We start from the raw sequence: 15,169 nt of genomic DNA on the forward strand, positions 1-15,169 counted from the left end.
GACGTGCAAGCCTATACAGGAAGTGAAAAACTTGTTCTTAATTACGGCAGCTGTCGAAACTTCTGCAGTCATTTGACTTGGCTTTCACATTTTGCATACCCCATAAACCGGAGACATGGCCTCTCAGAAGTGTTTCTCCAAAGGTAAGACGCACTGCAGCCAACAAAGTACTTTGCAACCTGCAAATTGCAGGTTGCACATGGCTCTTGTTTAACAAAAAAATTCACGTTTTTCGTCATAAAATTTACCAAGAACGGTTTTTCCTGATTGCCTCAGTAACAATTGCTTTACACTAAAACTCGTGCGACACTGCGCTTTAATTGGCTTTAATTTGATTTCCCATTAATGAATGAATGTCCGATTACTTGATATTATGTAATGCTAATTACGGTGCTTATATTTCTGCAAAGTCATTGTGACAGTGCACCGCATACCTTTTTAGGGCGGCTCGTTTATGACTGAAATAACAAAAGTATTACAGAAATTAGTTACCGAGCTTATTCTGTTTTGTTTTATTAGTCTAGAAAGGATGCACAGCGACTCTCTGTGGCTCCTCGGGTGAAATACTTAAATACTAGCCTTAATATTCAAATCAGACGTACCAATAAAGCAAAATACTTAATAACTGACAATATTTACTTTGAATAATAAGGTATAAAGCCTTTAGCAGGGAAATGGAGTTAAAGTATAGAGTGCAAATGTACTGGTTTGCTCCTCTGATAGATTATTATGAATGATATCATTAGAATATAACTAGTTTTACAGCAGCATGTTACTAGAGGCTAAAATATTACAGTTACCATATGTTCCACATTAATACAGTTCCCAAAATGCACATCAGACTAGTGTTATAAACAAAAAAAACTGTGCAGGTCTTACTGATTCTGCACCACTTAGGCTAGGCGTGGAAACTTCACTGAAGTAAAAGCACTAATACCACACTATGAAAAACCTCTATATAAGTAAAGTTCAAAGTTCATAAGTATAACTACCAACAAACTGTAGTTAAAGTGAGAAAAGTCAAAGCAGTCATGCAGTAAAATGGCTCCTGTATCTGTTCTACTTGTACATGGTATCTATGGTTTCATGTTACTGTGGCATTGTTCAGTATGTTGCATTTTACTGCAGTAGTTGCATCTACAGCATTGCATCCTGTACAAGATGTGTTTGTGCTATCGCTGTCCTGTGAAAACCACATATCTCCAAAAAAAAACAAAAAAAATCAGCTTTTAACAAGTTCAGAAAAATCAAGTGTTATCAGCTTTGTGACAATACATTTTCAAGCAAAAGGATTAAGTTGCATGCCATCACTAGTATTGCCTGTCTGGTCAAGCCTAACCACATTTTGCAATACCACCTAAGGCGACAGTTGTTCTGATGCGTGACAATACATTTCACAGTTATATCCAAATCTAGATCTAAGAACTGTGAACAGAAAGGATCCTCAGGCCAAATGCAATAGTGTTCTTTTGCTTTTCTCCCCTTCTCTCCTTCCTATCAGGTCATCACCGTTTACATTCTTCAGATGCCCAGTAAAAGTAGTTTTTAAACTGCTCTTTATCTTTAATTTCATTGCAGTCTTACTACTCTGACTAACAGGACTGCATACACCGATTAGCCAAAACATTCTGAAAGCTGACAGGAAAAGTGGTAAAAGTATTGATTATTTCATTACAATGGTACCTTACAATGTGTTGGGTATATTAAGCATCAACTTCGAGGGCTAAATGTTTACTTGCTGCCTAATAAATCCAACCCACTGACAGATCCCATTATAATGACATCATCAAAATTAGTATTCCTTTGCCTGTCTGTGGTCATAATGTTACGGCTGATTGGTGTATATGGAAGGGTCTGGTTGAAATCCTTGATTTACATTCCATTGTAGGGCCACGGGGCTAACAACAAAAATAAGATCAGCAAACATTTAACACAGTAATAAACTAATTAGACCACTGAATCCCCTCATGGTTGATATATTCATAGTTTGAAAGTTAAGAATGCAGCCTGCTTTTTCTAACCTTATGTTAATCCTAGAGGGTTTCTTGTATTTATATTAAGATAAAATTTTAACAAATTACTGTATTTGGGGATATATGGTTTTCACTGAACTAGAATTGTTGTCAGACAGATATAATGAAGTAAAAAGTGCTATATTTGCCTCTAAGATATAGTGGATTAGAGGTAGACCCATTAAGTGACAGAAAATGAAAATACTCAAGTAAAGTACTAGTGTAGGTGATCTGAGTTACTTAACACCACCAACGCTGCCTGTCTGATCAAGCCTGACATTTCTTAAAACGCCTTAAGACAAAGGTTGTTGTTTGTGTAAGGTGTCAAGTTTCTTTGGGTGGGGTTGTTAACTCCAACTGGTGTTCATTTAAAAGTTTATTGTATTATCCACTGTGTCAAATATTAATCTTAAAAGTTTCTGATGGTGTTGTGGCGAATTCAAAAGTGCAATTTTATTTTTTGAGATTAAGTGAAATAGAATTATAATTCAGCATAAAATGGAAATTCTCAAGTAAATTAAAAGTACCTCAAGACTGTATCTGTAAGTAAATGTACTTAACTTCTTTCCACCACTGTTTATTGACAATATAACTTAAATTACAGTTACATATTATACTTATTGATAAGAATGTATTTTAGCTACTGATATGTATTTACCTAAGTACTGCATTAGTGGCTGAGCTTATAACATTTATTCTATAATCCAGATGCACTCCTCTTTGCCTTTTTCTGATTGTAAATATGACTTTACAGGAAGTCCTCCTCCTGGTCCAGTTCCCGAAGGAAAAATCAGAATTTACAGCATGAGGTTCTGCCCATTTGCCCACAGGGCCCGACTTGTGCTGAATGCCAAAGGAATCGAGTAACTATGTTTCATTTATATATTAATTTGATCAGTATGCCTTTAGGGTTCATTTTGCTGCATCCTAACACCATCACCATCGTCTTTTCTCTTTATTTTTAAGGCATGACATCATCAACATTAACCTGAGAGATAAACCCGAGTGGTTCCTGGAGATGAACCCACTAGGCCTCGTCCCAACCTTGGAGACAGCTGCTGGTGAGGTGGTGTATGAGTCTCCCATCACATGTGAATACCTGGATGAGGTGTACCCGGAGAAGAAGCTGCTTCCCTCTGATCCTTTTGGGAAAGCTCAGCAGAAGATGATGATGGAGCACTTTTCTAAGGTATCTCTTGAGGCTTGGTAGACCTAAATCCTCTAGGTTTATCTTGAACATCAGGGGAGGCAACATTTTTTCCTCAAGGGCTACCATGACTTGGATAACAGAGGTGAAGGGCCACACAGCCGACAACTGACAAAACAGGAAAACACACACTTAATACTTTACAATCATCCATTTTCTGGCTCAGAAGGCCCATTTGTTAAAAAATGTTGACTCGTTAAATAAAGCAGTCTTCCTAAATACAACTTTTACAGCACATCACCAATCACATGGCATTATGTAATAGAAACATGCAGTCTCTCAAATATTCCTCTTCAAATAAAGGCTTACTGTTTGATGAGTTTGTGACAAAATATGGCAAAACTTAGTCGGTAATTCTAGGATGGTAGACCGATTTATAAAAATATTGCCTGGAAATTAAGTTTGAAAACAATTCTCAAAACTTTTTCTTCTTCCTGCAACTACAAGTTTGTCCCATTGTTATTAGTTGATTGGTATCAATCAAAAAATGTCCTGTTCCTCAATCACTGATTCTCTTGACACTTTATACAATACAAGTTTTAGCTTTTTTTTTTTTTTTGGAGGAGGGGATCATTCTGTTCTCCTCTGAGGATGTTGTTGGATGGATTGTCAGCATATTTTGCTGTTGTGTAGTTTACAGTCGTTCATGCCACATTATGTGCAGGTCACACCATACTTCTATAAAATCCCAACGGCCAAGACCAAGGGTGAAGACATATCAGGACTGGAAGCTGAACTGAAAGAGAAGTTTGCAAAGCTGAATGAGGTACATTGTTGAATAAAATGTTTTTCTATGAGGTGTCTGATTTAAGAAGTGAAAAATAAGGTATTACAGGGAGTCAAATTGTAATACATCTAAATTATAAAGGTGGGACTGTTATTTCAGTGGTTTAGAATATTTTATACAAGGCAGGTGAATGTGATGTTTATTTTTCAGGATCTAGTGAATAAAAAGACCCAATACTTTGCTGGTGACGCCATCACAATGATTGACTACATGATGTGGCCATTTTTTGAGAGACTTGAGACCTTTGACCTGGAACAGTAAGTAAACAGGAAGTGCTTTTCAGACATTTTCATCATATTTAAAATAAATATTTTATTTACAAATGCTTTGCTGAATCAGTGGAGTACAAGTGTACAGTACAAAAATTACAGAAATATAATAATACAGTAAAGAGCAGGGAGTCCCACACACACAAAGTTAGACAGATGCCACAAAGCGTCTTTCCTCAAGTGTCAAGTTTCTGGATGACTTGAGTCCTTTGTGTTGTCATTTATTCTGCGGTAAATGATTCAGTTCCCTTTGTCTTTCAGCTGCCTGGATAACACACCCCAACTGAAGAAGTGGAAACAGCAGATGCAGGAGGACCCTGCTGTTAAAGCTAGTGGGCACAGTGTGAACACCTATAAAGCCTACTACACAACTTACTTCGAGGGGAATCCCAATTTTGACTATGGCCTGTAGAAAGCATTGACCTTACACCCACTATTGTGTTTGTGTTTATATTTCTGGTCAGATTTCTCTGTGGGTCTGAGGTAATCGCAAAACCAGTTTTCATCTTATTTCAAAATGGGCGTTTTTTTTAAATTTTCTAATAAAGTCTTACAGGCTTGAATCAGTGTTTGATGTCTTTCCTCAACACATACTTACACTCTGGGCTATGTAGGGTGGTGCTGTTAAAAAAAGTGGAGCTCCACCAAAGAGCTGACATCATGAGTGAGGAGATATAAGTCACATGGAAAAACTCCACCTTTCAAATGACCAATACAAAATGGGGAAAAAACAGTTAACTTCATAAAACAAGCTGCCATCAGCATTTGCAATAGTTTGAAATGAAATAGAAAATACTGCCATACAGTCATTTATCTTTGTTATGATATGTACAATAGGAGAGGTATTTACCCTGTAACCTTTTAATGGCCAGTGGGTACAGGTCTTGTGTCCTGTACGATTTATGTAACAGTAATTTTGCACTTACGACATTAGATTGTGTACTGTAAATGATGAAATACAAACATAAAAATGAAAACAAAGCTGTGGTCTCATGGCCTTCATGCTCTTGAACTTGTTAGGTGTTGATGAAACAGCTGCAGGAAAACCCCACTAAAACTAAACCCACTAAATCTTTAAATACCAGCTATAACTAAAAACGTGTATGTGGACATAATCTTCCTTCAGTGCCTGCGTATCAGGTACAATTATTAGTAATATTACTTCTAGTTGGGCAAAATTAAATGATACTGGCTAGTGCTAATAATGACTTTGGTCGCCAATCTTTAGGAAATGATCTCCTTCAGAGATAAAATGTATTAAATCTGACACTTGGATATAAATTGGAAAACAAATGACAAAAGTGCTGTTTTTACAATGTTTTGTAGATATGAAGTTTTGTGACATATATATATAGGCCTATGCACACTATATGGACAAAAATATTAGATCATGTCAGTTGCTGTTAATAATTAACACGATAAATGATGAAGACTAAAGCCTGATTTTTCTTCTTGAGTGGGATATGTAGAAACCAGATGGCTTCTTGTGTTTTAAAATTATTATTTATGGCGAGAATGTGTCAAATATTTCATAAATCTAGAAGTATGATACTGACTGAAAATAACACTGGTCTACAAGGAAAATGCTTCCAGAATAAAAGTAATGAAATTTTACCACATGAGAGTCACTGATAAAGAAAAATCAAGTCAAAAATGCTGGTTGACTGAACTTTCCAAGATACAGCCTTGGGTCAAAATGTGAAACTCAAGAATTAACGAGAGAATGGGTTTGACTCAAAAGGAATATTTGTCTCAGAGCTACAAGATCTACTTCAAAACACTGTCTGCACATTAGAATACATTCACTTTACAGGTTCTATTTAGTGGAAGATTTATAAAACTATTATATAAATGTACATAAACCAATATATATATGTGTAATAACACTTAATCATATACCTTGAAAACATCAGCAAACCGGCATTTTTGTCATTTATTTTCCAATTAATCTTATTAAAATACGTAACACTTAGCACATTTAATGTCTGAAGCAAATCATTTCTAAAAAATTGTAGACCAGTGTAATGCTAAAAATTCAATGAAACTGCATACAATTCAGTAAAAACAAACTGAAGTATTTTATAAGCATAGATGACAATGCAAACTAATGTAAGATGAGAAAATACATTGTATTGCAGTGAAATTTATTACAACTGAGAATTATAATTGTCATAGCCTATCCCCGTTAGCAATCAAACACCTGAATTCAATGTGTCTCAATACTTTTGAAAATTCTGACCCAATACTGTGTTTTGAAAAATAAAGCAAACTAGCACTTTTGACTTTTTTCACTATTAATGACCCAAATTTGGCTAAATTTCTCTTCGATTCAGAAATCATTTTGCTTGTAGATCAGTGTGTACAGTAATGGTTTGCCTGCTGTACAATGCATTTCAATAAAGCCAACATATGCTATTTGGATTACTTTGTGGCATATACTCTTTAAAATAAGGATAGTAAAATATGGATCCTGTGTCATGAGCACAGTTGTCACTAACATAAATCCTTAACATAAATCTTTACTAATCAGAAATTTAACATGTTATATTGAATACAGTAACTTATAGTTCAGTGCAAATTTCTTGGTTATGAACTCCAAAAATTATCATTTCATTCATCTGGTACATTAACATTTTCCATCTGGAAACGATGCAGACGGCCTCAAAATCTTTCTTGTAGTCTGTGGTGGATACCTCCGTTAGTTAATAGAGGTGTATACTCTTGAAGAAGCACAGGCGCATTTCGTAACATTTCCTGGAAATGCCGGACTGTGCTTGCATAAAGCTCCCTCTGCAACACCAGAGAACGAAACAGATTGACAGGCTCTGCTCTCCTGAGAATCTGAGGAACCAGAACCTCTTTTGGGATTTTACTGTTCCCAATCAGAACATGATGGAGTCTTTTCTCCTGTAGGCATCTCTGCAAGAAGGCAAACATGTCCTGAACCCTGTGCTCGATGTTCTCAACGTCCCACAAAGACGTGTGTTTATTTAGCAACAGGTGCAAGAGAGCAGTCTTCAAATGGTAGTTCGTCAGAGCGCTTTCCCCCGTGAGCCCAGTCTGCTTTCTGTGTAGAAAGGTCAGAATCTGAAGGCAATGCAAATGACAGGAATTTTCTGGTAGGCGTTTAGCCAAATGTTTCAGCAAATTCCTCTCATAGACCGCAAAAGAAAGGGGCCAGTAAGGGTCCTGAAAGCTGTCACAGTCTGATGGGAAGTGTGGCACAAAATATGCATCTGTATCCTCCAGCTGAACAACAGGTATAATGTTCATGACGATGACTTTCCCTGAACGGAATCGGATTTTAAGAGCACCGGCAGCATCCAGGTTGCGAAAAGTGACCTCAAAGTCATATTTATGAGAAATGCGTCCCCACGCTTTGGTTACAGAGATCTGAAACCACTTCATGACTTGATCTTTGGCTAAAAAAGGAGTGTTTTTGGAGCAGAGCAGTTCATCGGGGCTGAGGTCTACTTTGGGTGCCTCGTTTCTGCTGTGTAAAAGACAAAGCATGTCTTCTCCGAGGTTTGCGGAACCGCAGAGGCAGCCCTCTTCATTCTCTCCAAACCTGGCAACCTTGATCATACCACAGCCCTGCATGTTTGGAGGAATGTCGCTGGACGGACTGCACCACAGATGGAACTGGAAGCAGTATGGGTCCGGAGGAGAGAAAGGCACAATAAGGTCACATGTCAGCGGTTTGCACACTTTCCAGGACTCGAACATGCTCCCAACACCGACAAAGTCCCCAACCTCCATGTCCACCTCTCTGTCGCATACGCTCCTCAGCGCTTCGAGTAAATCATCTGAAAACCCCTCCACAAACTCCCTCACTCTCCAGTTTTCATGGGCTGCCATGTAGGTGCACTTGTCGCAGAAGTTGCTCAGGATGTCCTTATCGAGTACCAATGTTCTGGGGCTGACGGACCCACTCTCCAGAACATCTTCATCCTCGACTGGATGGATTTCTGTTTCTGCGAGATTCACCTTACACTTTTCAATAACAAAGAACACGATGAACAAAAAGGTACTCCAGAGATACAAACTATAACCTTCCTCTGTGCTGGTTCCTTCATCTTCTTTGGACTCAAGCTGGGAAAGCTCTTTCTCCAGCTTGGCCTGCTCCATTTCCAATCTTTCCTCATGCTCCCGCATTCGGGCGATGAGGTCCTTGTCCTGGTCTGGCAGGGTGGTGTTCTCATGAGGAAACAGCAATGGGTGGTTTAATATGGCTGCAGCCACCACCACACACACTCGGGCAATGGCTCCCTGCATCTTCTGCTTGTTCTACTGTGCACATTTATGCTTCTTGTAGATGTCCTCAGAGCAGCGGTAGCTCACAACCTGGAACAAACATAGAAAAAGACTTTATTGCGAGCACTGCACTTAAGACACTCATTCTGCACATTCTATACATCAACAATCATCCATAAAAGGTCACTGTATTATAATGGATTTTGTCATTTGAACGTGACAAAAAAAAAAACGATAATTTTGAACAGTACAACTCGGGGAAGAATGGACAGAACGTACCTAAATAAGGGGCTACTCCTGTCACATGGCCGTGGTTTGGGTATAAAACGTCAGATGCTGACCAGAGGACCATACTTCGCTAATTATGCTCTAAACCAGTCCCCACAACAGACTCACACACTGCCAAAAATCATTTACCACCTACACAAGAGTCACATTTTAGCTCTATATTTATTTTGTTTGTGACTGTGGTTGTGTTTCATGGTTATAATTTGCACAAAGATTCTCAATAAAAGAAACAAGAAGTGAAATATGAGTAATTAAATTTAAGTTATTAAGCATATATTTCAGATGTAATAAGAAATAGGCCTTTCAATGTGGCCATTTAATAAAAAATATTCAGTTTTAGAGATGTGCTAAAGTAGTGAATTAATCCAAACTATAACCAGAGTCAACACTTTTTTAGACTGAAAGATTTTTAATTGGTGTGTGGGTTTTACTTCATAGGGACATGGAGCTAATGTTAATGTAACTGTTTCTTCCTGAGAACTGAATATGGTAAGTCTGAAAAAGTGTTTTAAATAATTAAATTGTATTCTTGTGGTTAACCCACTCCTTGATCTTTATTATGATTATGATTATTTTATCATCATCATCATTAGTAGTAGGCTAGTAGTAGTAGTAGCAGCATAATAATCACTATTATCATCATCATTATTATTATTATCATCTTTATTATTGTTATTGTATGGGTGTATGACACATAATAATGATGGCATTACAACTACTTGGATTATTTATTATTATTTGACAAGTAATGAAAATGCTCATCCCTACTTAATTTACAGAAAATGTGAGAAAAAAAACATAAAACCAAATTCATGGCCACATTGCACAGTTTAGCAGTCACTGGTAGTTGACTTGAGGTCGTATATTGCCTTCCGACACTTTGCAGGACCTCAGTGGAGCGTCACACTGCATCACAGGTATCTATTGTTGTGCATAATATGTGGAGATTTTGTTATTTATATTGTTTATCCAAATTTCTGTACACGTAACCCCATACTGGAAGAGGAAGCCCTCCTCTATAGCTCTTCCTGGTCTTCCTACCAATTTTTCTTATACCTATAAATTTCTTTTTTTTCCTTTCGCTTAAACCAAGGGTCAAAGGTCACATGTACTCCAAGCAGATGACTGCCTATGAAAATAATCTTCATTCAGTTCGATTTCTGTACAGTGTAGGAGGAAAGTTGATCACAATGGAAGATTTCAGTCACAAGCCTCTCTTATGCATTCTACAATATGCACGGTATGTAAAAAAAAAAATTCTGTTATATTTGTGCGGTACTCCACCCATCAAAGAAGCACAGATTGTACCTCTAAATATAGAGGCAGTGGGCTGTATGACGCACTCGACTAGTATCAGACTGTGCAACATGGAAGGAAGGAAGATTGAACCCTTTAGAGGACGCCATCCTTCTCTGATAACCCACTTTAGTTACTAACACTGGGCCTGTTTGTATTTACATCCTGTTAACATTTAATCTAAAATAACACCAAAAAGTGAAAAGATCTCACATAGATTCCATCTATGTGCTGTAACATTGTTCTATGCAACACAATATGATTGAAAACATTGACAGGGACATTATTGTCATTTTTCCTGTATGTCATCAGATAATATGTAATGTAATATGCTGTCGCAAAGAGGAAATTACATAAGGTTCTTGCTTCAGTTCCAAGTTGTTGGTAGAATTTAAAGAGACAAAGGCACAGAAGACTGAGAAGCTGCACTGTGTTGCTTTCTTTCACTTAAAAAGATCTTAAGATGATGAGGTATTCTCTGTCAGGGTTAAAATAACGACAGCAGAAATAGCAGAACACGTGAGTCCACAGAACGAGGAGCAAATCTTCCCATGACTTACTCACTTGGACGTTCTCCAAAACGTACATGGCTCAGTTCTTCCAAACAAACATGAAACCAGACAGAGATTTGAGCTGCAGTTCCAAAATGTACATCCAACATAATTTAGGATTTGAAGTTGTAGAAGAACACGCAGGCTTGTCCAGAAACAAATTAAAGAGAATGAATCTTACTGAGCTACTCACTTTTTCCAAAAAGCTCTTTTTTTCAGGTTTACCTTAGAAACTCATGGAAATGGATCTTCAGGAGTGGCATAAGGAATCATAAGTGTAACTATTTGTGGTTCAAGGGCTATTTTTGTCCTACATTGCAAAGAAATGTGTCTGCATTAGATGTTAGATTCACACTCTTTACATTAAAAAACAAAAGAAATAGGTTTAGTTCATGATCATGCAAAAAGAAGTATAAAATTTGTCTAATAATGCTGTTAAATAAAAAATATTGGACATATTGGTCAATATCAACAATAAAAATGTCAGACTGTTAATTCTTTCAAGTTTTGGATATTCATGGTAATAATAATTGTCATTGCTGTAGCTTACACTCGCAGTGTTAGGACACCTTGAGCTCAGGAGTCTCATTACTAATCTGGACTATAATGACAAATGGTCTAATTTTAGAATGCAATACATATAATTGGAATAAACATTTTACTTCATCTTTTGGGTTCATTTAGTTTATATTCTCATCTGTGCTTACAAAATACTTCAGTTTGCCATTACATAATTTTATTCAACTAAGGATTTTTTGTAATGAACATTGAATTTCTGCAGCAATATTATTTGGAAATGTGTGCAAACATCTCTGGGAAACTGATGGAGATTTATACGGGTTGGCATTTATGACTACCAAAACCACAAACAAATCAACACTAAGTATCCACACTGTATCACTCACTGAATAGAGTATGAAGCTCATTGTTTACACACATCTGTATTATAGTATCATCAAGTTTTCTCCTTCAAACAAAAACTCATAGCTGGTTATTTTGACAATCAGTCAAATCAACACTCTCTTATAATCTTCATGTGCTGAATCAGCTGATAGTCTACATTATAGCTCTGTTAACTTAGGTTTGTTTTTAGACAGAAAACAGCCTCAGTAAAAACACAAATAATCTCTGTTTTCAGTACAGTTTGTGTTGTCTGTAGCTGCACTAAAGATCTGCTTGGAATCATCCAAACAAGGTCAGAACTGTTAAAATTTTGTCTGATCCATATATCAACAAACGGCCAACTTAGCAAACATACTAACATCACGTAATAACTTAATACCTTCATAAGCTTAATAATCAAACTCACTCATGTAGAAGAAATGTTTAGATTTCATCATCAAACTCCATTCTTTTTACTTCTTACAGTGCTTCTAGCTTTTATCACTTTCCTTGACGCTAAAAATTGTTTACTAATGATTCTCAACCCACCTCATAACTTTCTGATGGCCTATTTGTTCAAAGGCCTTGTGGTGTTAGTTTTCTTCAACATGGAAGACCAGCAGAGTGACTCACTACTCCCTCTAGTGGTCACATAAATCTGATTGTCTATCAGTATGAATAAATTCAGTTCATATCGGTACAATATATTGGCATAACTCTTCATTCTCAACAATCTAATGCAATTTTTTTGTCTTTTTTCTTTTTTGAAAGTAGGAATACAACACGTTTCCTTTAAAATACAGATCAGTTGAGTAGATGAAACTTGTGGGGTGTGTGGGAAGCAGTGAAACATGAGGGGAAGTGGCTGAAAACACAAGCTCAACTTGTCTTTAACTCAAACAGACCCAAAAACCCACTGGCGACCAAAATCCTTTACTGATATAACTAGTTAAATAACTGTTGATCCACTATCAATACATGTAAATAATTGGTATAAAATGTAGTTTTCATCTTTTCATGGTCATCAGATATGACCAGTTTGGACATTCAGAGGCTCCGTAGTGAACGTGGAAACACAGTCATCTTCTACAACATTCATTCACCAGTAAAACCCATGGAGTTGGATCAGTGACAGTGGATGGAGACACTTGCTTTTATGTTCAATTAATTTTACTGAAAAGGTCACTTTTTCCTCCACTTTCTCTGTTTTTGATATAATAACCCTGAACTTTAATTTGAGCTTTAATGGACATCAGTCATAATCAGTAAATTAAATGTAGAAAATTATCTTATTTTCACTTAAGAATGCAAAATACTGGCCATATTATTAGAATAAATGGTGAACAACCACTTAAAAAAAAGTAAAAAATAAAAATAAAAAATAAAAAAAAAATAGAGAAAAAGTCATTTGGGACCTGCTGCAAAAGTAGCACTGAGTCTTTATGGGTTAAATAAATGTAAGGCAAGGTAAGGCAAGTTTATTTGTATAGCACATTTCAGCAACAAGGCAAATCAAGGTGCTTCACACAGGACATTGAAATACAACAGGGAAAAAGAAACACATTTAAAACATTATAAAAGAAACATGTAAAAGGTGAAGTAAGAAAACAACACATAAAATCCAACAATCTAAAAACACACACATATTAAAGTAAGAGTTGCAGTGCAGAGTTTCGAAAGAGAATATAAAATTTAAAAAGTTAAAACCCTTTTAGTCAAAGGCAGCAATGTAGATGTAGACAAAAAACACGCTAAATGGGAGGTGGACATGACAGTGGTGCATAGAGGCCTACCTCAGCACACTTCAGTAACAGATAGGACATCCTTGATGGAGACTGACAGCCAAAACCACACAGAACTTCACTGTATTTTTTGAAATCCTAATTGCACAAAAATGCACTAAACTGTACATTGGTTTATACTGAGCTCTTGTGTATTTATTTATTTATTTTTATATCTTGTATTTATAATTTGCTAGAAAGACAATATCTACCAGCAGACAATTCCTTTTACGTCTATAATTGGTTACTACTTTAGGTACATGTAAACTTGATGATGGACCAGTTGGACCAAAAATGGGCACAACCCTCTGGTGATGATGGACTCTGGTGGGTTTTACCTCCTCAGCTCAGTTGTCTTAGCAACAAAATAGTCCCAGTCCTCAGGAAATGTCATGGCAGACAAACATTATTCCTGATCCATGAGTCACATTACAGCCCAGAGTCATCTAACTAAAGCTGCTGTGTAGGATACTGTGTAGTCTGGTGTGTTGAAACTAAATATTCCTCCATTCACGGAAACAGAAGCCACAGCGAGCGGCCAGTGAGGCTGCACAGTTTGGAAACATAATGACATGTTACGACTAAAGGCGATCAAACAACACACAGAGACACATAGAAAGAAGAGAATACATGAGTTATGCTGTGAGTAGTTTGTAAACGTACCTTTCAGGTGAGGTTTCCAGTCCTTCATGGTGATAGAAAAGAAGAAAAGGAAGAAGTGGCGGACTCTCATCCAACTTGTGCGCGGCCAAAGAGGGAACCGTGTTCACAGTTTTTTTCTGACACATTTCCTGTATGTGGACTCCGCCCATTAAGACAGGCCCCGCCCACTTTCAGCTGTCAACATTTCAGCCTGAGCACATGGAAATGTCCACAGAAGCGCACTTTTACAATGGTTTGTATGGAATTATATTTGTGCCAGTTTCTTGAGCGAGCAATGATAGATTCTGAGCACACAATTAGAGATTTTGAGCATATAAAAATATATTTTGCAAGCACATCAATTATATTTCAAAAAGAAATTACGCTTGAGCAAACAAAAATCGATATTGTGCTCCATAAATGCGTTTGCATGTTAGTTTTACTCATAATGTTCTCTCACAAATTCTTTCCATGGCGCACAAACAGACCGCTGCACTCACTCACTTTCCCCTTCCCTCTCTCACTCAACCTCCCTCTCCCTGCGCGCTCAGGTTGTTGTGTCCGCACGCTCAACTTGACACACACGTTACAATTGTGCCACAAAACCAACCAATCGGAAAGCTTCCGGAAGTACACTCTGATTGGCTGTTCGCTCTCAAATTTGCTCGCTAGTTACATTTACCCGAGACAATAATCATAATAATAATAAATACTGACCGAAGTTTGTGTAGAATCAATTCCTCCTCTTCCGATCCGTGTCTGTCTCATCGAGTGCTTTTTTTTTGGGTAAATGTAACTAGCGAGCTAATTGGAGAGTGAACAGCCAATCAGGGTGTACTTCCGCAAGCTCTCCGATTGGTTGGTTTTGTGGCACAATTGTAATGTGTGTGTCAATTTGAGCGTGCGGACACAACAACCTGAGCGCGCAGGGAGAGGGAGGTTGAGTGAGAGAGGGAAGGGGAAAGTGAGTGAGTGCAGCGGTCTGTTTGTGCGTCATGGAAAGAATTTATGAGAGAACATTATGAGTAAAACTAACATGCAAACGCATTTATGGAGCACAATATCGATTTTTGTTTCCTCAAGCATAATTTCTTTTTGAAATATAATTGATGTGCTCGCAAAATATATTTTTATGTGCTCAAAATCTCTAATTGTGTGCTCAGAATCTATCATTGCTCGCTCAAGAAACTGGCACAAATA

The 15,169-nt window shown here is 37.2% G+C and overlaps 2 protein-coding genes across 3 annotated transcripts; one reads left to right on the top strand and one right to left on the bottom strand.

Annotated features, from left to right (window-relative positions):
* Positions 1-4: 4 nt before the first annotated feature.
* On the top strand, positions 5-4,838 carry LOC115434626 (glutathione S-transferase omega-1). Of its 2 annotated transcripts, none has more exons than XM_030156663.1 (6): positions 5-143; positions 2,767-2,875; positions 2,979-3,207; positions 3,890-3,985; positions 4,157-4,263; positions 4,537-4,838. In XM_030156663.1, the coding sequence occupies exons 1-6, from the start codon at positions 116-118 to the stop codon at positions 4,685-4,687; spliced, it is 720 nt and encodes a 239-aa protein (XP_030012523.1). In that variant the 5' UTR covers positions 5-115; the 3' UTR covers positions 4,688-4,838. The 2 variants fall into 2 exon arrangements, with proteins under 2 accessions (XP_030012523.1, XP_030012522.1); XM_030156662.1 differs by having other exon boundaries at positions 2,979-3,201; positions 3,884-3,985.
* A 1,343-nt stretch (positions 4,839-6,181) lies between these two features.
* On the bottom strand, positions 6,182-14,092 carry itprip (inositol 1,4,5-trisphosphate receptor interacting protein). Its single transcript, XM_030155196.1, has 2 exons — positions 13,991-14,092; positions 6,182-8,619 (listed from the first exon to the last, which is right to left on the bottom strand). The coding sequence occupies exon 2, from the start codon at positions 8,548-8,550 to the stop codon at positions 6,937-6,939; it is 1,614 nt and encodes a 537-aa protein (XP_030011056.1). The 5' UTR covers positions 8,551-8,619; positions 13,991-14,092; the 3' UTR covers positions 6,182-6,936.
* Positions 14,093-15,169: the final 1,077 nt, after the last annotated feature.

This window comes from Sphaeramia orbicularis, chromosome 15 (genome assembly GCF_902148855.1).
Source record: "Sphaeramia orbicularis chromosome 15, fSphaOr1.1, whole genome shotgun sequence".
NCBI lineage: Eukaryota > Metazoa > Chordata > Actinopteri > Kurtiformes > Apogonidae > Sphaeramia > Sphaeramia orbicularis.